Source organism: Drosophila guanche, unplaced genomic scaffold, assembly GCF_900245975.1.
Source record: "Drosophila guanche unplaced genomic scaffold, DGUA_6, whole genome shotgun sequence".
NCBI lineage: Eukaryota > Metazoa > Arthropoda > Insecta > Diptera > Drosophilidae > Drosophila > Drosophila guanche.
Window position 1 is genome coordinate 5,914,873 of NW_022995747.1, and position 19,256 is coordinate 5,934,128.

Sequence of the window (19,256 nt, forward strand, 5' to 3'; positions counted from 1 at the left end):
GATAATCTCTTTCAAAGCTTTGACAACCCTAGACTATCGGAAAGCTTATATGCTGAGATAATCAAAACAAAACAAAAAGCAAGATAAAAATGGACATACAATTCGACAGCGAGAGCTATTGGAACCGATCCTCGCGTGCCGCCTTCAGCTTTGACGATGAGGACGAGGTGGACATTGTCAGCACAGAGCTTCCCAGCAACCAGTGGGAGAACAATGGAATCTTTAGCGACGATTCCATTTCGGAGGCCAGTTTTGAAAACAGCCCCGCCTTGAACCATCTCTCTATCAAAGCCATTCTCAGTGAGGAGGCGCTAAAGCTGGTACTTCAAGAGCAAACCCTAGACGAGCGTGTCATCCATAAGGGTGTCTCCCCCGAGGAGGAGCTGAAGCTGTTGCGTCGACAGATCCAGAGCACTCTATACAGTCCCGATTTGGAGGTGACGGCGCAAAAGTTGCTGCAGGGCAAGACTGCTCCATTGGAGATGTTCAGGTCGCTGCACGAGAAGCAGCAGCTGTTGGATACGCTGCTCTGCAACGGTGGAGGCCATGCCGTAGTCACTGTGCTGCTCTTCCTCAAGCGCACATTGAACGCGGCGCAATTCCACGGCATTCTGAAGCAGCGACCAAAGGCCCTGGAGCAGTATCTCAGCTACTTGCGCGAAAGTGGAGACGTGAGCAGCCACATTGATCTGCTGCAACGCTTTGGACGCCACCAGGAGGCAGCTCTCAAACAGTTCCAAGCGGCACTGTCCAGCGAGGACGCCAATACGCGAAAGCAACATCTGCAGCGCCTGGTCGATGCGTATGCCAGTGCAGGTGTCGGCATTATTCCACTCTACGAGCAGGTCTTCCACGCCGCACTCAAGATGCAACTTTTAATGGAAAAAGAGAGTTCGGCCAGCAAGCTGCTGGGCGATCAGCCCACGCCCATCGAGCTGCTCTACGTGTGCTGTCAGCAGAATAACAATTGGAAGGAACAGGACATGCTGAAGCCCATATCCCCGCAACGCTTTGCAGCCGACCAACAAATCTCGCCGGCCCAATACGAATGGACTGCGCTGAACGAGCGAGCCCAGGCACAGGCGTACGCCGACTTGGAGTGCATCTTCGAGCGTGTGCCCACGTGGCATCCCCTTAAGTCCAAGCAGTTTCACATTAGCTTTGACCTGACGCTGGCGGTGGTGCGGCTGTACGAGCTGCACGCGCCGTCCACCGTGCTGCAGCTGTTCCTCTCCAAGATGGGCAACAGCGGCGAAAAGTTGGCCCTGGCGCAGAAGGTGAAGTGCATCAAGGCCGTGATAGATGCCATGGCGGGGCTCAAGCAGCAGCAGGAACTGAAGCAGCTTAGGGAAACGCTGCCCGAACGCTCCGAGGAGCAGTTCTACTGTGAGAATGCGCTGAAGGCGCTTCAGAGCAAGCGCTGGACCACGGACAACATAAAGCTTAAGCTGTAGAATTTCTTTTTTACTTGTATATAAACGTATTTTTTTATTGTTAATCATATATATGTATGTGTGTATATAATTATTTTAAAACTACTTTTTTTGTTTGTTTTTTATTAAATAATTGCAAATCACAAGCTGAATATCGAATAAAATTAAGCCAGCCGCGAGCTGTCGCTGTTGGGGAGGAGAATTTCTTTTTGTTTTGTTTTAATAATTTATTGATTAAACACAAATAAAAACGGGGCGAAGCCAATTGCAAACAAAGCATTACAAAAAATTCGATTCTTTAAACAATTTGTTTGTCCTAATTAATTTGTTTTTGTTTTGTTTAAATAACAGGCGCCTGTAAAAAGCATTTGATTTTGTTTTGATGATGATTCTGTATATAAATAACCGCAAACAACAATTATGTGGTATAATAATTACGCGTAAACATTTATGGAGTAGAGGGGGGATAAGTGTGGGTGTGTATGAAGTTGCACAACAAACAAAGAACCTAAAACACGACGAAACAGATGCCACACTCAGTCAGAGTAGGAGCAGCAGGAGGCCAATGCTAATTGCCAGTCGACGTCTCACAGTCCGAGTGGCTGAGCAGACGCTGGCACAGAATCGTCTTGAACTTCACCGTAAAGCTATCGAATATGACATCCGTATCCTGCAGCTGATGCTGCTGCCCGGATATGGGCACCGCTGGATTGTTGTCTGCCGCCGCCGCAATCAGCTGCTTGAACTTCTGATTGAGATTCTGCTCCAGCGTCGAGTTATTGTTGTTGAAGTAGAACACGTAGGCCAGCTCCAGCAGATAGTAGTCGAGATCGGCCATAAAGTAACGCTCGCACTCGAGCATATCAAACTTGCGCTCCAGGAAGTGCAAGCACATGTGATAGATAAGATGCTTGAGATCGCATCGCCGCAGCGGCACGTAGCCCGTGTCCTTGCTGAAGTACTCGAACAGCTTCAGGGTGCGCTGTGCACTGTCGCAGCTGTGCAGGCACAGCCGGAAGGCCTCAACAAACCTAAAGTTCAGCATGCAGATCCTAATGCGATACTCGTTCCGATGCGCACGCGCACACTCCCCGATCTTGTCGGGGTTATACAGCCCGTGGAAGGCATACAGGCAGTAGTGTATATAATGTCGCAGCTGCTGCAGTGCCGTACCGCCCAGCGTGCCCACCGAACTCGCCGTAAACGTGCTGGCATCGTCATCGCCGCCCAGCAGAGCCGCTGCATTGCTTGTCATGCCCGCCGGCATTTGTTCCGCCAGCGGAGCGTAGCTCTGCTCCTCGGGCGAATAATCCAAGTCCAGTGAGCTGTTGGCATCGGTTTGCAGCAGTGGCGGTGCGGCATACGAGAAGCTGGCATCGTTCTGGCTCAGATTCTCCAGACTGCTTAGCAGATCATCCGAATCCTGACCAGTGGCCGCCTGCTCCGTGCTGCTCTTGTAGATGGGCGTGCCTATGGAGTAGCGCTGATCGAAGCTGATGTTCGCTGGCTGCAAGAAGTGTGGCTGATATGGCGGCATGACCTTCAAGTATCTAACCGGATCCTGATCCAGACGAATGCGTGGCCGCGGCAGATTAATCTCCACGGGCGCCTCCACGCATTGGCTCTCGAAGCGCATCAGTCGCTTTGTCGTTGGCAGGCACACAACACGCTGTCGCATACGCTCCAGGCTGGCTCCCTGATCTCTGCCACACTGCCCATTGGAGTTGCCGCCAAAGGCGCGCACAATGTGATCGGTGGTCATGACCAGAGTGAAGTCCGCACCGCAATCCACGTACATGGGGCGCTCAATGCTGTCGATGGGCGAGGGCTTCAGCACAGCACGACGATCCTTGTCCTCAGTGCCCAGCTGATGTTCAAGATTCTTGCCCCACGTATAGAGCGTGCACGTGGACGAGATCAAGGCGAAATGAAACAGCCCACTGGAGATCTGCAAACAGAAAAGCATTAATCCCCATGATTACTATGACAAAACAGACCCTCGGTCAGTACACACCTGCAGCGTTTGTCCTGCCACCTCACTGGTATCCACCAGATGCGGCGTCATATGCTCCGTGGGATCAGGTTCGGTGGCAGGAGGCGGTGCCGTAGGTTTTTCCTTTTCCAACTCACACTTTGAGCCAAGATTTTCGCTGCCATCTGATGGCGCCGCCTCATTATCCACCTGAGAATCTTTGGTCTCGTTGGCTGTCGCCTTTGGTGTGGCACCAGCCACCACGGCCGCATACGAGGTGGTTGGCTCCACCAATGTACTGGTGGTGCTGCTGCTGGGTCTTGGCAGCAATGTAGCCTCCAGTTGCCTGCTCAACAGCTCACGCTGATGGTTCTCCTCCAGCTTTTGCTTGGCATTGGCGCGACGTTTGATTTGGTTGGCCAGGCGCAATGCCTGCGGCGAGCTGCCCCAAGTGTACAAACGCTCCTGATCGTCTACAGCTAACTGCACAACAAATTCGGGGTCAAAAAAACATTCAGCGGCACACCTTTGGCTCCACTTACGTTGGTAAAAAATTTGGTGTGTATCAGTCTTAGGCTGCTGCCGCCCGTCTCTAGGCGCACGGGCAGATTCACCTTTGTATCGCATCCCTGCTCGCTATTGCCAGTGCCCAGCTGGCCAAAGTGATTCGAGCCAAAGACAAAGAGCTCGGTGCTGCAGTTGTTAGCCTCCATGTAGCTATTGCTGGCCTGGCACATTACAAGACTGTGCGCATGGCCCAGGGATATTTGTAAGATTTTCTATAAAAAAAATAACAGATACAGAATGGCAGATCGCAGATCGAATTATGGATGTGGCTGCGACGTACCTTATACTTGAAGAAGCTGACTAGTTGTGGTGTGGCAATATTCTCGCAGCTGCCCTGCCCAAGCTGGCCATAGACGCCCCAGCTGCAAACAGAAAGGGAGGGAAATATAGGTACATTTTAGAGTCAGAGATGAACGGCTTGGTGCCTCGTGCTACACCTAGGAAATTGTTTAGTTTGCTACAACCTACCCCCACATATAGAGCTTGCCATCGGCCACTGCTGCATTATGATATTGTCCCGCCTCGAGCACTGTTATATTCATGCCATCCAAGGCAGTCACCAGCATCGGCTGCAGTGCCATCTGCATGTGACGGCCAATGCCCAGCTGGCACAGAGTGTTGTTGCCCACAGAGTAGAGCTGTTAGGTACAGAAATTATAAATAAATATGCGCTGGGCTGTGCTGTATGTGAGCTTACCCCATTGTTGGTTAAAATAAGCGTGTGCTGGCGTCCACACTTGATGGCATGCACCTGCAAATTGAGCTGGGAGAGTAGTTCCAATGTTTTGACGGCATGCGCTGGCTCGGGTGGCTCTGTAAGACAAGGGAATAAAGAAAGGGCATGGCAGACATATTTATGGGCAACTTACCTGTTGACTTTTGAGCACTAAAGTAGCTGGGAATACCACTGGAGCCCCAGAAGTAGGCAATGCCATCGACAACACAGGCACAGTATGCACAACCAGCTGAGATCGGTTTAAAGCGTGAGGATTCAATGGCAAACTGCAAGGAAATTTTGTTAGGGAAATGCCAAAAAGAGGGGAGAACCGTCTCTGAGTCTTGCCTGATTGTCTTCATAGTTGATGCGGAAATTGGATAAAGCATTCACCAGCGAATCATGCTTGACCCGCTGCGATTCCATGTGTATGAGCACGGCCAGATAAGTCTCAATGAGACTCTTGCAAAACTCAAATAGATGGGGACTATTATTATCGTTGGTGTTGGCGCCGCAGCCGCTGCTGTGCGAGACAATGGGTCGCAGCGCTGGCGAGAATGGATTCAGTTGCCGGGAGAGCCGCTGCAGCACACAGGGTCGTATGTGATCGAGCTTCTCCTGGATGAAGGCAAAGTAGTCCATGGACACGTGCGGCAAGTAGGTGATTGTCTCCATGAATATGCTCTCGCTTAGGTTGTACAGGCATACATTGAGCTCGTTGTACCAGCCAAACTCCTGGGCCACCACGCTGATCAGCGCATTGAACGTATCCAGGCAGACGCCACGCGTCTTCGCCAATATGATGGCCGATGAGAAGAGTCCGCTCTGGCAGAGCACAATGCTGGTCATGTTTGTGTGATATTTGCTATTGGTCACCAGAAAGTTCCTGCAAAAGACAATCAGAAAATTAAGATTTATTTACGATTGAATGGACGTCAAACACTCACCACAGTGGCATATAATTCTTATCATTGACTGCCTTCTCGGCCAGCGTTATGAGCAGCAGATTGGCCAAATGAAACTGCGATGAGGGTGACATTTGCAGCGCACTGATGGACTCATCCACGCCATAGCAATAGTCGCTGCAGGTGGCCCCACTGTTGACCACGCCCTGTTCTCGCATCTGTGGCAAAATCATTCGCACATCTTCCGAGTGGCGGTAGGTGATGTCCGCCATCATGCCCTTGAGCAACGCATGGCCCACATGCTTCGATCTCAGCAGATATGTGGACTTCAGGGCCATGGCGCTCAGCTGCATCAGGGCGTACGTGTGGCCGTACATGGCCAGCTTGAGGGCTGTGCGTATGGGCTTCACCCGCGCCACATTGTACGTGAGCAGCGCCTGCGTAATCTTTTTGCGGCGCAGCAAATAGTCACCGGCAAACTCAATGCACAGCTCGAACGACAGGTCGAAGGTGTTGCAAAAGTCGCGGCATTGATTCCACTCGCTTTGCAGCGCAGCATCCAAGAACAACTCAAACGGCTCCTTTCTGCAAGTACGAAAAAAATGACTTTTACATGCAGCAAATGCTCGATTTTGCCACCTTACCTTAGCTGTATAGTGTAGACATTCTTGTTGGTAATCACATAGCTGGGATCGTAGTTGATTTTGGGGAACTCTGACTGCATTATCTCCATTTGTCGCAGCGAGAAATCACCGATCACATCGGCCGTCTCGTAAAACTGTATGTAGTCCATGGGCGTGTGAATATCTTTGATTTCGAATGCCTTGGCCTTCTCCTCTTTGGTTAGGGCCTCTGGCTGGCCGGCGGGTTGGCGATATTGCGCCATCTGATACAGGTGCAGCACAGTCTCATGCTCAAAGCGAAAGAGTCCAATCTGTGCCAGCGTATTGAAGCGCTACCAAAAGAGACACATCAAATATGGGACCATAAGACGAAAGATCGTAGAAACTTACATCTTCATCGGAGGTATGCATTGAGGCCATGGCGCTGCTGATCACACTGACTGCATTGATGGCATTGCTGGGCATTTCGCTCTGGTCCATGCTGGATGTGGCAGTGGTGGTCGCACTCGTTGTGTCGCTCTTGTGTGCATTGGTCTCCCTTTGCTCCTCCAGTTTCTCGGTGTCCGCATCGCGATTCTCCTTGTCCGTGTTGGCCACCAGCGGCTCCTCCAGCGAGGAGGCTGCCGTCGATATGGCCGAATCGCTGCGACTGTGCAGATCCACATAGTTGATGCCGTAGAGTATGTTCGAACTGATGAGTATTTCCTGGGTGTGCTTGGGTATCTTGTAGACAAACAGCGGCTTCAGGCTAATGTCAATGCTGTGCACCGTCAGACTGTGACTATTGCTGTGCAGGGCACTCAGCAGAAAAGTGCTACGCAGATTCTGGATGGTGTAGAACGAGCCTGTGGTGTTGCCCAGCGGCTCTGGGGTCACCGAGGGTGAGTCCATAATGGCAAAAGAACCCAAATTGGAGTCCGGCATTACTAGAACAAGACAAGGGATAGGGATAAAGATGAGTAAAATGTGTTTAGGGTGGTGGATAAGTGTAGCTAGTTGGCAGGTCTATGGCAGTCTGTTGAGTGTGAGAGACTCACCGCACAAGCGACGCCTCAAAAGATGCAACAGTTCTCTCAAAACTGCACACCAATCGAAGAAAAAAAACAAACAAATATATAAAATAAACAAATTGCAACATTAACAAATGAACAAAGAACAACAGGGATAAGGACGAGACAAAGACTTTTCTTTTGCTTACGCACATTCATCGAACTTTTGCCGCTGATCGGAGAGCCTCATTTTGATGGCATGCAGCTTCTTCGATCCGAGACTCTTGAGCGAGGCCAGGCGTGCTCTTGTCGCTGGCAGTATGCCATCGATGCTGTTGCTAGCCGTGTGCAGCTGCTGCTGATGAAAGCGTACGCCCATGCTCTCGCTGGACTGACGGGCCAGCGCTTCGCTGTAGGATGGTGGGGCTGGCGGTGGCTGCATTTCCTGAGCTCTAGCCTCAACTGGCACCACCGGGACGGCAGACACATCTGTGGGCACTGTGGGTGCCTGAAAGCTGGGCGGAACATCCTCGGCGCTGGATGGCGGCGCAAACACATCCTCTTCCAGCTGGCTGCTGTCCGAGGCTGGATCGGAGCTGTTGTTTTGTCGTGCACCTGCCGCTAAGCCAGCATGATTTTGATGCTTGCCCTGCACCGACATGACAATCTGCCAGGCGCCCTCACGTGTGGTCGGTGAACTATCTCCGGGATAAACGTACATGATGGCCTTTTGCTCCAGCAGCAACTTGTACTGCTCCTTCAGGGAGGAGGTGATCTAAGGGGGAGCGCACAAATTAGTTGAGTCTAATCAGAAACAACATTTGTAGCTTACCAGCAACATTACTCCATCGTAGGTTTTGTCCTTGCAGATAACTAAACGCATCACAGATCCATTTTCGATTGCGGTGCTGGCAATCATGGGGCAGTTGGGGCTAAGGCCAACAAAGCAGATGGAACCATCTGAGTAGCCAATAATGGCCCTGTTCAGGCCATGGTTGGTCTTCCACCACACCACCGAAAGGGGATACGGGCAAGTCTTGGACGCCATGAAGGAAGCTGCCATCACCTGGCTATTGCCAGTGGCATCAAACTGTGGCTGGACGGGCGGCTGCTGCTGCTGTTGCTGCTCTTCGGCCACATCCTGTTCATTGTTTTTGACCAGCATATGATCGGGCAGCTCGTGACCCAAGGGCTCGGCATCTGCATTTTCGTCCAGCTGCAGAACATTGGCCAACTTCTCGGCCAATTGCTCCTCTTCGTGGATCCCTGCTGGTGCCGGCTGCTGCTCAGTCGATGCCGTTGAGTGATTGGGGCACTTCTTGGAGTTGGGGCACTCGTGGGGACCAACAAAAGGTATGATATAGGAGGTCACCTGTGTGGTGCTGTACAGTGAGCAGGCGGCCAGAATATTCGTCTTGTCCACCAGCGCCAGGGCGGGCACAATGTGCAGCGTATTGTCAAAACCTGTTGATATATTTGTGAGCAGAGGTGAGTAACATTAGCATCGATCCAAGGCCCAATTGGAGGAGGAGCATCCTCCACTTCAGCATTAATAAATCAAAACAAAATACGCAAAAGAAAATCAATAATCACACACGCACCCGCACACACACACACACATACCCACATGCACATACGCCGAGAGGATGGTTGGGAACAAAGTAATTTTAGGCTTGAACAACGAACAGCAAACACCAGCCCTACACCTACACCTCCACCCTCATGCTAGGGGCGACAAACACCATCCGGGGTACTTACATAGCACCAGCAGCCAAATGCCCGCAGGATCGAAGCACACGTCATGGATGACACGGTGTCGGAACCAGGATATCATCTTGACCACCTCCTGCCCAGCTGCGCTGATATAACGCAGCACAATCTCATTTTCCTCGCTGACAATCGCCAGCAATTGCTTTTCATCAAAACCTGCGGTGACTGCCGACAGTTTGCAGCTGATATTTGTAATAAGTGGACGCAGCTCAAACACGCTCAGCTCCTTGAGTTCTGCGTGCCCCGCCATCACTTGACTTGAGGTTTTTCCGGTCTCGCGAGCCCTCGCACTGCAAATAGTTTTTTCTGCTGCTACTTAATTTTTTTGGTTCTTTTCGTCTTTTTTTTGTGTTTAATTCTGCGCCAGTGTGGTCGCGGACTTATCGATCAAATATTCCGCATGACCCTCAAAAATATTCGAAAATATATCTTCTCATTTAAAAGTATACTGATAATATACCGAACCCAAAACAAATGTTCCTTGCTTTTGATATTCCATTTAATATTACTAGCTAATAAAGACTTAGCCCCTTAGACTTTAGCACTAAAACAATAATTTAATCCGATTGAAGAATCAATTTTGCTTAGTATAAATACTGATTTCTATTGGATTATATACCTTATGACCTTATATATTTGATTTGTTCATTCAATTCACCCCTTGGGGAAGCAATGGAGCTTTATGTTCAGTATGTAAATGTATGTAACATGTATAGACAACGTGTATGTTAATTGATATCATGAAAATTTTTGAAAATGCGCGCGGAACAGATAAGGATAAGAAATTATATTGTTTTTTTGAAAATTGCACAAAGGGAACATAAGTAAATTATTTAATTGGCTCGGAGTTCATTTGATAACTTGTTGCTTGTCAACGTAGTATGGGCATTTCTATACCCTATTTTCATGAATTAAAGTGGATATTCCGTTTCCCAAGCTGCTTTTAACCATAATTACTTACTTTGTTTCCGTGTAACACGCTTTATCTAAAGTCGGCTTTACAACAGATACAGACTGGCGTATGCATCCATTGGAGCCTGAGATTTCAAACATTTCCTAATTCTATCATATCCTCTCAGAATCCTCTTTACTAATTTCGCAGAGCTGGTGTTCCGACTGGAACATATGATTTGCGTAAACTATCGCATGGGCTGGCCAGAGTGTCTGAAAAGATACAGATGGCAGCGCCGGTAACTCCAAAGCAACCCTACAATCGAAATTAACGGCGCGAAGTGGCGTCGGAGCGTCGCTTCTTCTCGTTCAATAGACGCGTCTGTCCATCAAAAATCAATTCAAATTATCCATTCAACTTGAAGTGACCAGAAAAATAGACAATTGAATATACAAAATAATAATAATGGAATCCCGTTTGCCGAAACCGTCGAGCATAAAGCGGCCCGCGATGCAGGTAAAAAGTATACTGCCCACAGATCGAATCAAAGCAGGCGGAGCCGGCGCCTTCAATACAAACCAAACTTATTGTGGAAATTTGCTGCCGCCGCTCTCCCGAGATATTAACAATTTGCCGCAAGTCATGGAACGTCGCATGGGTAAGTGGGTACAAAGCATTTCCAGCGATCATCCATCACCCCAACCTTTGCCTTATTTTATCAGGGGGTCGCGCTGCCTCACCGGAGCCTACAAAAATATTGAACCGCGCCAAATTGAGACGAAGTCGCTCGGCCTGCGATATCAACGAGATGCGTCTAAATAACAAACGCCCGGCAGCACAGCCCACATTGCCGAGCATTCCGAGCAAAGTTTCGCGCTTTGGCAACGCCACTGCCACAGTGCCAGTCCAGCGTATGGGACGACTAGCCGGCACTACAACAGCGACAGCCACAGCCTCAACTACGGCTTCCACGGTGACCAAGCGACCATTAGCTGCTCGTCCTTTACCCAGAGCAGCAACTACAGCAGCAGCCTCTGCCACAGCCACTAGAACAAAGCCCGCAAGCGGCGGCGCAAGTGGTGGCGCAGCGAGTAGTGCAGCTCCAAAGCGTATAGCGCCGTATGACTTCAAGGCCCGTTTCCATGATCTGCTGGACAAGCACAAGGTGCTCAAGACCAAGTATGAAAAGCAGGTGGAGGATATGGGCGAGTTGGAGTCGCTACCCACACAGCTCGAGGAGACGCAGACGAAGCTAATTGAAACCGAATCCTCGCTGAAGAATGTGCAGACGGACAACGACTGTCTGAACAGGCAGGTGAAGCAGCAGGCCAAGAACATTGAGACAATCACTACCTCGCTGGGACGAGCAAAAGAGGAGCTGTCAGAGCTGCAGACAAATCATAAGGTAAGCACATCAAATCCCATGTAGAGATTGATCAGCTCCAGATCGATTCGAATTTCATTGCAGCAAATAAAGATGGAACATGAAAGCCTGACCGCGGAGGTGCTGCAACTGCGGCAGCGCACCGAAGATCTACTACGCAGCAACGAGCAGCAAGCAAAGGATCTGGAGACATGCAAGGAGCAGCTGTTCCAGTCCAACATGGAGCGCAAGGAGCTGCACAACTTGGTCATGGATCTGCGCGGGAATATACGAGTCTTTTGTCGAATACGTCCGCCACTTCCCTCTGAGCTGGACCGCAACCGCTGCACGTATATATACCACGATGAGGCCACAGTCGAGCTGCAGAGCATGGATGGCCAGGCAAAGAACAAAATGGGACAGCAAATCTTCTCCTTCGACCAGGTCTTCTACCCCACCTCCACGCAAACGGACATCTTTGAGATGGTGTCGCCGCTCATTCAGTCCGCGCTTGACGGCTACAACATTTGCATATTTGCCTATGGCCAGACGGGCAGTGGAAAGACCTACACCATGGACGGTGTGCCGTCCGAATTGGGAGTGATTCCACGCACCGTAGACCTGCTCTTCGACTCCATAAAGGGATATCGCAACTTGGGCTGGGAGTACGAGATTAAGGCCACCTTCTTGGAGATCTACAACGAGGTGCTGTACGATCTGCTGAGCAACGAGCAGAAGGACATGGAAATACGCATGGCCAAGAACAACAAGAACGACATTTATGTGTCTAACATAACCGAAGAGACGGTCGCCGATCCCCACCACCTGCGCCAGCTTATGCTGATGGCCAGACAGAATCGCGCCACAGCCTCCACGGCGGGCAACGAGCGCTCCTCCCGCTCACATGCCGTGACCAAGCTGCAACTGATTGGGCGGCATGCAGAGAAGCAGGAAGTATCGGTGGGCTCCATCAATCTAGTGGACTTGGCCGGCTCTGAGTCGCCAAAGACCAGCATACGCATGACCGAAACCAAGAGCATCAATCGTTCGCTCTCCGAGCTGACGAACGTCATTCTGGCACTGCTTCAAAAGCAGGACCACATTCCCTATCGCAATTCGAAGCTCACACACCTGCTAATGCCCTCGCTGGGCGGCAATTCCAAGACGCTGATGTTCATCAATGTTTCGCCCTTCCAGGACTGCTTCCAAGAGTCGGTGAAGTCCTTGCGCTTTGCTGCCTCGGTGCACTCCTGCAAAATACCCAAGGCAAAGCGCAATCGTTACATGGCCAGCAGCAACACAGTGCCAGCACTCAACAGCAGCAGCTCCCTGGGCTCCAACAGCAACATGAGCAGTAGCTTTGATAAATAGACGGACGGTGTACATTTTTGGCAACGTTTCTGTTGATTTCTAATAGATTGTATATTCTCTTCTACACGCCTACACGCATCCCTCAAAGATTATTTCCCAACACTTTTCTGTTATCGCTTAAGTTATGTGTTTACTTTTAGTCGAAAATAAACTAATCAAGTGATGAAAGTTACTCCGCATTCATACGCCCACAGCCTCCCGCACCTTGCGTGGAATTTTGTACACCAACTCGGAGTGATTCTCGCCGACGCTGGCCAACACGCCCTGACGATTCACATGCTCCACATCTGCATTGTAGGCATAATGCTCGCCATTGATGTCGGTGAGGAAGCCACCCTGTGCTTCAAGCACAGCCTCGGGTGCGCAGGTGTCCCATTTCTTGCAGCCCGGTGTGGCAAACACATAAGCGTGAGCCTTGCCCTCTAGCAGCTGCAACACCTTGAATCCAGCGCCGCCCACTTTGATAACTTTGGTGGCAGGAAATGCATTGAGCGCCTGCTGATGCAGGGCATTGGAATGCGATCGTGTGGTGGTTATAATGAACTCGCCGGGCGGGGCCAGCGAATGTGTAAATCCGCCTGTGCCCAGACCCTTGAGTCCCCAAATGGTGCGACCCAGCTCACCATCGGGCTGCTGGTAGAAAGGCTGATGAATGATGCCGCCAACGGCAGCGTCCTTGATGGCAATGCCAATGAGTACAGTTACATGCTCCACGTAACCTTTTGGGGGTAGAGTTTACATTAAGTGAGTTGAGTTTCGTCTGCTGTGTCCAACTTACCCTGCGTGTATTCAGCTGTGCCATCCAGTGGATCTACCCAGATCACAAAATCCTCCGGTTTTGCATCACGCCACTCGTCCGGGCAGCTTTGCTGAAGAAATGTTTCATCAGAATCTTCCACCAGCCAATCATCGCACACATTTAGATCGGAGCCACCTTCCTCGCCAATGATCTTGACGCTGGGAAACTTCTTCGCCAGCGAGGCAATGATGCACCGCTGTGCCGAACGATCAGCCTCCGTTTGGGGATCATTTTTTCCTTTGTCCACGATGCCCAGATCGCCTTGTTTCAACACGTCGCGAATGATGCCACCCGCACGTTTGGCTGTCTGTATGGAAGATGCCATAATTCTCATGATAACCGGAGCCGTCGAAGCCATGTTTCTGTACTTTTTCTTTTTTATTTGGAATGCGACGAAATGATGCTTCAAGTGAGTGTGTGAAAGTACAACAGCTGTTTTACCATAACTGTACGAGTATTGTTGTGCTGCCAGCTCTTCAACAGAAAAACAGACGTTTCTAGCTTAAAGAAAAAAGCCAAAAGAAAGAGCCGAATTTGAATTAATGATTTAGGATTAAAGGATTTTTGATGAAGGCAACATATTGTTTTAATTATTAAAATAAGCAATTTTCAGAGTTAGTGCGAAAGAAAAGAAAAATCATTTTTAATACATATTGAATTAGCCTATAAAAAAAGCCAGATCTGACCGGAAAAAAGCGAAATCGCCAGCCCTGGTCAGCAACACAGAAGACCTTTGTACCACCCCCTCAAAATCAAGAGTAAAATCAGTCTGCCAAAGATTTTAAAATAATTCCATTAACTATATATATATATATAATAATATTTTAGAACAGAAATGGCCCGTGTTTTGGTTGGAGTTAAGCGTGTGATCGACTATGCTGTCAAGGTAAGCCGAGAAATGGCCTGTTGCATCTTCTTCTTATCACTTGTTGCGTTTTGCGTAATCGAAAGAATTAAACTTAATTAAACAATTCATTATCAAATGTGTCCACCTAAAGGTCCGCGTCAAGCCCGACAAGACTGGTGTTGTCACCCAGGGCGTGAAGCACTCGATGAATCCCTTCGATGAGATTGCCGTCGAGGAGGCCGTGAAGATGAAGGAGAAGAAGCTGGCCACTGAGGTCATTGCCGTGTCCGTGGGTCCAGCTCAGTCGGCGGAGGTTATACGCACCGCCATGGCCATGGGCGCCGATCGTGGCGTTCACGTGGAGGTGCCACAGGCCGAGTACGAGCTGCTGCAGCCCATCCACATTTCGAAGATTCTTGCCAAGCTGGCGCTGGATGAGAAAGCGGATCTGGTGATCCTCGGCAAGCAGGCCATCGACGATGACGCTAATCAGACAGCCCAGATGACCGCAGCAGTGCTGAACTGGCCTCAGGGCACCTTCTGCAACAAGATCGAGAAGACGGACGCTGGCCTGACCATCACCCGTGAAATCGATGGCGGCCTGGAGACGATCAAAACCAAGATACCGGCCGTACTAAGCGCTGACTTGCGGCTGAACACGCCACGCTATGCCACGTTACCCAACATCATGAAGGCCAAGAAGAAGCCACTGAAGAAGGTCACTGCCAAGGATTTGGGCATTGATACCACGCCACGCATTGATATTATCTCCGTGGAGGATCCGCCAGTGCGCCAGGCCGGTGCCACCGTGGCCGATGTCGACGCCTTGGTGGCCAAACTGAAGGAGGGGGGCCACATCTAAGCGAAATTGTGAGCAAAATGAAACCCGTTTTTAATTGAACAAAAGAAAATATCAGAAATGTGCATTTATCTAACCTCAGAGATAGATCGGCAGACAGGCTTTAAAAAATTCTTCCCTTCCACTTACCCATCCTGAACGTAGTGCTTTAAGTAATATCAAATTTTAAATTTATTTCCATTGTGTCACAGCTCTAAGAATAAAGTGATTGTAAGCTCAGACACACACAGACAGACAGGGTCAAGTCCACCTCAACGACTGACTCGTCTCGACTTTTTTTCCGAAAACTCCTTTTCAGGAAAATCTCGCTCAACTTGAGGCGGCCCAAAAATGTGGATTCAACGCCTTGCCCGATATGGCTTACCCAATGGTATATGTTTTTCTATTGTTTTTTATTAGCGGTTTACATAAAAGGAAAACTTTTGCTAATACATGTTTTTATAGAGAGAGAGAATATAAATTGTACATAAAGATATATATAAAAAACCTTAACTAAATGCTAAAATCTTTTGCGTTTTAATTGGACGATTACGAGAGACACTTTATGCTTCGATTAAACATACAGACGAGTATTTATGCGAATATTTTAATTTAAAAAAATATAAAAAAGGGCTATTCGCTCCTATTTGATCTATGAAGGGCAAGAGAGTTGTTAAGCCGATGATAATAAATGCTTTTTAAAGGATAGGTACACATATGGCCCTAGTTATAGGATAAACAAATTGAAGTAGAAAATTGTTGTTTGTAGTACAGTTTCAGAGTTACTGTAGCCTACCCCTTCGCGTATCACACACCCCGTCTTTGCCTATGCCTTAGCCAACCCAAGAACCACACTAGTAGCCATCAAACCCGTCCGGCAGGCACCATTTGCTTATCGCTGAAACGCAAAATGCGCGTTAGCATCGTGGTAACGCAGGGTATTTGCTTTTGCTGGTGCATTTCGGGTGTATCGGGGGTGCATGACTCAAAGTCGACGGCCACACGCTGCGAGACAAAGGTCAGCAGCGTTAGGATGTCCAGGCGCTTGCCATTGGCAGCCAGCTCGGCGCACAGGCTCTGCATGAACCAGCTGCCCCGCGTGGTGTTGCGCCACGAGTAGAAGCCCGGAACGGTGGAGTAGGCAATGAGGAAGTCGGCATGGACGGGTATCTTGTAGCTCATCGAGGAGTCGCCATCCGTTTCGGTATGTCCGCGCTGCATTGTCACGCCCGTGTCCAAGCGGTCGCCCTGGCAGGCCTGGATGAAGAACAGCTTCGGCTTGCCGGCCAGCGAGGGGCAGTGATTGGCCGTGAAAAAGCTCCAGATGTTCTCCAGCTTGTATTGGGTGTCCTTGGCATAGATGTAGCCCATCTCTCCGTGGGACAGAATCGCCACCAAAATGCAATCGCTGTCGCTGTGATTCTGCGAGGCGGCCAATTCAATTGTGCGCACAATGTCCTTGTAGCGACAGTCCTTGTAGACGGTCACCTCAAAGTCGAGCTGCTTCAGCACTCGGGTCAGATTCTCACAGTCCACATTGGTGCCAGCGCGCGACTTCAAAGTGGGCACCTCGAAGTGTTCATGGTTGAAGATCAATGCCATGCCACGATTCTTGTGTCGCATATTGTACTCTGCGGCATGCCGATCCGTGACCATTTTGGCAACATTTTTGCCATAGCTCGCTGAGGGCGATTTATAGCCATTGGCCAGCTGTCCAATGGCTCCGCTGCCGTATGCATTGTTGTGGTGCGAGGAGCTGGACCCTGCAGTGGGACCACTGCTGCCGCCCACCGACCCGAAGGCGTCTGTGTGATCGTCCGGGTTGTTTTCCACGCGAATTCCTACCTGATCGCTGGACTCGTTGCTGCTGCTATTGTTTGTGTTTGTGTCGGCCATTGTATTTTCCATCAATTTTCCTTGAGCCTGTGGAATTCTGATGAGTCACAAAGACAACGAAACTGGTTTTCAATATCGGGACGAAGTATCGCGAGAAACTTGCACTAATTATCCTAAGCACCGGAGAAAGTCAGGTTTTGAACTTGCAACAAAGAAAACTGGCGAACAATAGACAACAATTTTTAGTTTGTGGCGGGTATTTCTGTTTTAGTTTTTTTTTCTCGAGTGCGACCTTGCAGCAAAACATCGATAGTACATCGATATGTGCAATGACCGTATCACACTGCACTTTAATTGAATAAACTGGGAGAAACAACAAATTATCAACAGGAATTAGCGAATTATTAATCAAATATGCATGTCGTTTCGTTGAAACAAGAAACCACAAACGCAAACATAAATATGTTATTGTGTTTTTACAGGTATTGAAGTAGTAGAATACGACCAGAATGAAATGGCCACTATCGACGAGCTTATCACCCTATCGATAAGGATATACACGATTCACAACAATTTAAAAATATTTTCTATCATATTTAAACATATATATAATGTCTGTAGAATATGAAACCACCAAACAACAATAGATTGTGTAATTAGTTAAGGTTCCATTAGCCTTGCTTTTTTTGATTATCAGGATTTAAGTCTTTTCAAATGATAAACGGTTGCATGATGAAATTTGTCGAATATTGTTTTGTACCACGAAATGGAACGCTCACATAAGGAAATTATTGATGAATCAATAAATATTTTATTATTGTTTGCTACCTGTTGATTTTTATATTTTCTGGGATTATCCCTTCTGGAAGGATTTAATCAATAACTTTTCCTGGGTTGCTCAAAAGTGTATTATGTGGGGACCCCACATTTGATAGGAAACGTTTCCTTTGCAACAACTTAAACGCAGTCAACGTTAATTCTAATTGCTTTAATAACTTAGTCAAATTTTTTTCTACAGATACGAATCGCTGCAACGGTCTCTAGTCGCTGGCGGCGGCCTTGCTGCCCTCCTTGTCGTTGCTGGCAAACTTGTCGGTGATCTCGTACCTCCAGCGCATGTAGGTGACGCGCATACGATCCCAGACATTGTCAACCGAGTCCATGGCCGGACGCACATCCAGCAGGGCGAAGCGATAGTCCTTGTCCACAAGTCCCCCGTCGTAGTAGTCAATGACGTAGCGGACATCCTTGCCGCACCGATCCACAATCCAGTCATGACGATCAAAGGGCAGCTCATATCTGGAAAGGGCTTGGAGCTTAGCAAGTAAATAGAAATGGGAAATGTGAGGAATTTAGTTACCCCAACAAGCTGCGGAAACGGGCACGGGGACTGAAGTCCTTGGCCTTGCCGCCAAAGCTCTTTAGGCGCGGATTGCCGCACTCTTTGGCATGCAGTGCCTCCCACTTAAGCACCTCCTGCCAGGCCTGCTCATTGTTGGCGTTGTGTATGCGAATGATGTCGCCCATGTCCTTCTGGTCCACGTCCTCCTTCTTCCAGCGCCATCCCTTGCGCAGCATCGCGTTCCAGAACATCTGTTGGCTGGGATACTGCCAGAACTGGACGGTGCCGTCCTCGGTGACCTTCGGTATCGTTGATGTCTGCCGCTCGGTGGGCAGTGCGAACGGCTGTCCTGGCGACGGCTGCTGATTAGCCGGCGGCATCATGTTGAGTGGATTAACATCACTATTGTCGTGCTGCACGGGGCACTCAGAGGCCTGCTGCATCTTGGGATGTGGGGGCACTGGCGAGGCAGATTTGTTATCGCCACCCTGCTTCTGGTGCATGGGGCACTCTGGCGGCGGCGAGCCACCAGCGGACATGTGCTTCGCATGATCCGCAGGCACACCTTTGGGCGCCTCCATCTGGACGTTGAAGCTGGCGTTGTTACCCATTCTGTATTTTTCTGCAAGGATGAGGCAACTATGAAATCTGTGTCACGAGGAAAATTTGATTCTTGGGGCGCCACTTCTCCCAGTTGCGTAACTGCAGCAGCCGACAACTGGCGAGCAGGACGGTGTGCACACCCAGACCTACCTAATCCCCTAGCTTAAGGATCTTCGTATTCGATTATTTGTTTTGAAAGTCACTCGCGTTTTAATTTAATTAATATATTTACAGTTCATCGCAGGACAAGTGCAGCAGCGGGCGTAAAATTCGGAAAGGTTACGCGAAGGGTTGCCAAATTAAGTGAAAACGGAATGGAACTCGTTGTCAGTTGAAAATTTGTAGCAACAGAAAAGTAAGAGCTATTATTTAGCAAAAATATGAGACTACG

General features: G+C 49.2%; 7 protein-coding genes across 10 annotated transcripts; 3 read left to right on the forward strand and 4 right to left on the reverse strand.

The window, feature by feature from the left end:
* The first annotated feature begins 21 nt into the window (after positions 1-21).
* LOC117583522 (vacuolar protein sorting-associated protein 16B) lies at positions 22-1,500 on the forward strand. The gene has a single exon (XM_034271869.1). The coding sequence runs from the start codon at positions 90-92 to the stop codon at positions 1,452-1,454; it is 1,365 nt and encodes a 454-aa protein (XP_034127760.1). The 5' UTR covers positions 22-89; the 3' UTR covers positions 1,455-1,500.
* A 154-nt stretch (positions 1,501-1,654) lies between these two features.
* On the reverse strand, positions 1,655-9,336 carry LOC117583519. Of its 2 annotated transcripts, XM_034271864.1 has the most exons (15): positions 8,963-9,336; positions 8,492-8,668; positions 8,037-8,329; positions 7,418-7,979; positions 6,606-7,141; positions 6,237-6,547; positions 5,635-6,177; positions 5,036-5,573; positions 4,842-4,974; positions 4,670-4,785; positions 4,441-4,610; positions 4,253-4,334; positions 3,948-4,184; positions 3,448-3,888; positions 1,655-3,381 (listed from the first exon to the last, which is right to left on the reverse strand). In XM_034271864.1, exons 1-15 carry the CDS (start codon positions 9,222-9,224, stop codon positions 2,002-2,004), a joined length of 5,781 nt encoding a protein of 1,926 aa, XP_034127755.1. In that variant the 5' UTR covers positions 9,225-9,336; the 3' UTR covers positions 1,655-2,001. The 2 variants fall into 2 exon arrangements, with proteins under 2 accessions (XP_034127755.1, XP_034127754.1); XM_034271863.1 differs by having other exon boundaries at positions 8,037-8,668.
* An 861-nt stretch (positions 9,337-10,197) lies between these two features.
* On the forward strand, positions 10,198-12,768 carry LOC117583150 (protein claret segregational). 2 transcript variants are annotated; one of them, XM_034271340.1, is made up of 3 exons: positions 10,198-10,524; positions 10,589-11,271; positions 11,335-12,768. In XM_034271340.1, the coding sequence occupies exons 1-3, from the start codon at positions 10,332-10,334 to the stop codon at positions 12,598-12,600; spliced, it is 2,142 nt and encodes a 713-aa protein (XP_034127231.1). In that variant the 5' UTR covers positions 10,198-10,331; the 3' UTR covers positions 12,601-12,768. The 2 variants fall into 2 exon arrangements, with proteins under 2 accessions (XP_034127231.1, XP_034127232.1); XM_034271341.1 differs by having other exon boundaries at positions 10,198-10,521.
* Positions 12,611-13,849, reverse strand: LOC117583151 (3'(2'),5'-bisphosphate nucleotidase 1). Its single transcript, XM_034271342.1, has 2 exons — positions 13,379-13,849; positions 12,611-13,319 (listed from the first exon to the last, which is right to left on the reverse strand). The coding sequence occupies exons 1-2, from the start codon at positions 13,755-13,757 to the stop codon at positions 12,781-12,783; spliced, it is 918 nt and encodes a 305-aa protein (XP_034127233.1). The 5' UTR covers positions 13,758-13,849; the 3' UTR covers positions 12,611-12,780.
* Positions 13,850-14,088: 239 nt separating this feature from the next.
* Positions 14,089-15,326, forward strand: LOC117583010 (electron transfer flavoprotein subunit beta). Its single transcript, XM_034271160.1, has 3 exons — positions 14,089-14,157; positions 14,228-14,285; positions 14,398-15,326. Exons 2-3 carry the CDS (start codon positions 14,235-14,237, stop codon positions 15,106-15,108), a joined length of 762 nt encoding a protein of 253 aa, XP_034127051.1. The 5' UTR covers positions 14,089-14,157; positions 14,228-14,234; the 3' UTR covers positions 15,109-15,326.
* Positions 15,327-15,537: 211 nt separating this feature from the next.
* On the reverse strand, positions 15,538-17,219 carry LOC117583008 (caspase). Its single transcript, XM_034271159.1, has one exon. It carries the CDS (start codon positions 16,990-16,992, stop codon positions 15,949-15,951), a length of 1,044 nt encoding a protein of 347 aa, XP_034127050.1. The 5' UTR covers positions 16,993-17,219; the 3' UTR covers positions 15,538-15,948.
* A 673-nt stretch (positions 17,220-17,892) lies between these two features.
* On the reverse strand, positions 17,893-19,240 carry LOC117583047 (cytochrome c-type heme lyase). Of its 2 annotated transcripts, none has more exons than XM_034271210.1 (3): positions 19,016-19,240; positions 18,281-18,884; positions 17,893-18,219 (listed from the first exon to the last, which is right to left on the reverse strand). In XM_034271210.1, exons 2-3 carry the CDS (start codon positions 18,871-18,873, stop codon positions 17,961-17,963), a joined length of 852 nt encoding a protein of 283 aa, XP_034127101.1. In that variant the 5' UTR covers positions 18,874-18,884; positions 19,016-19,240; the 3' UTR covers positions 17,893-17,960. The 2 variants fall into 2 exon arrangements, with proteins under 2 accessions (XP_034127101.1, XP_034127100.1); XM_034271209.1 differs by having other exon boundaries at positions 18,281-18,874; positions 19,016-19,239.
* Between the last annotated feature and the right edge of the window lie 16 nt (positions 19,241-19,256).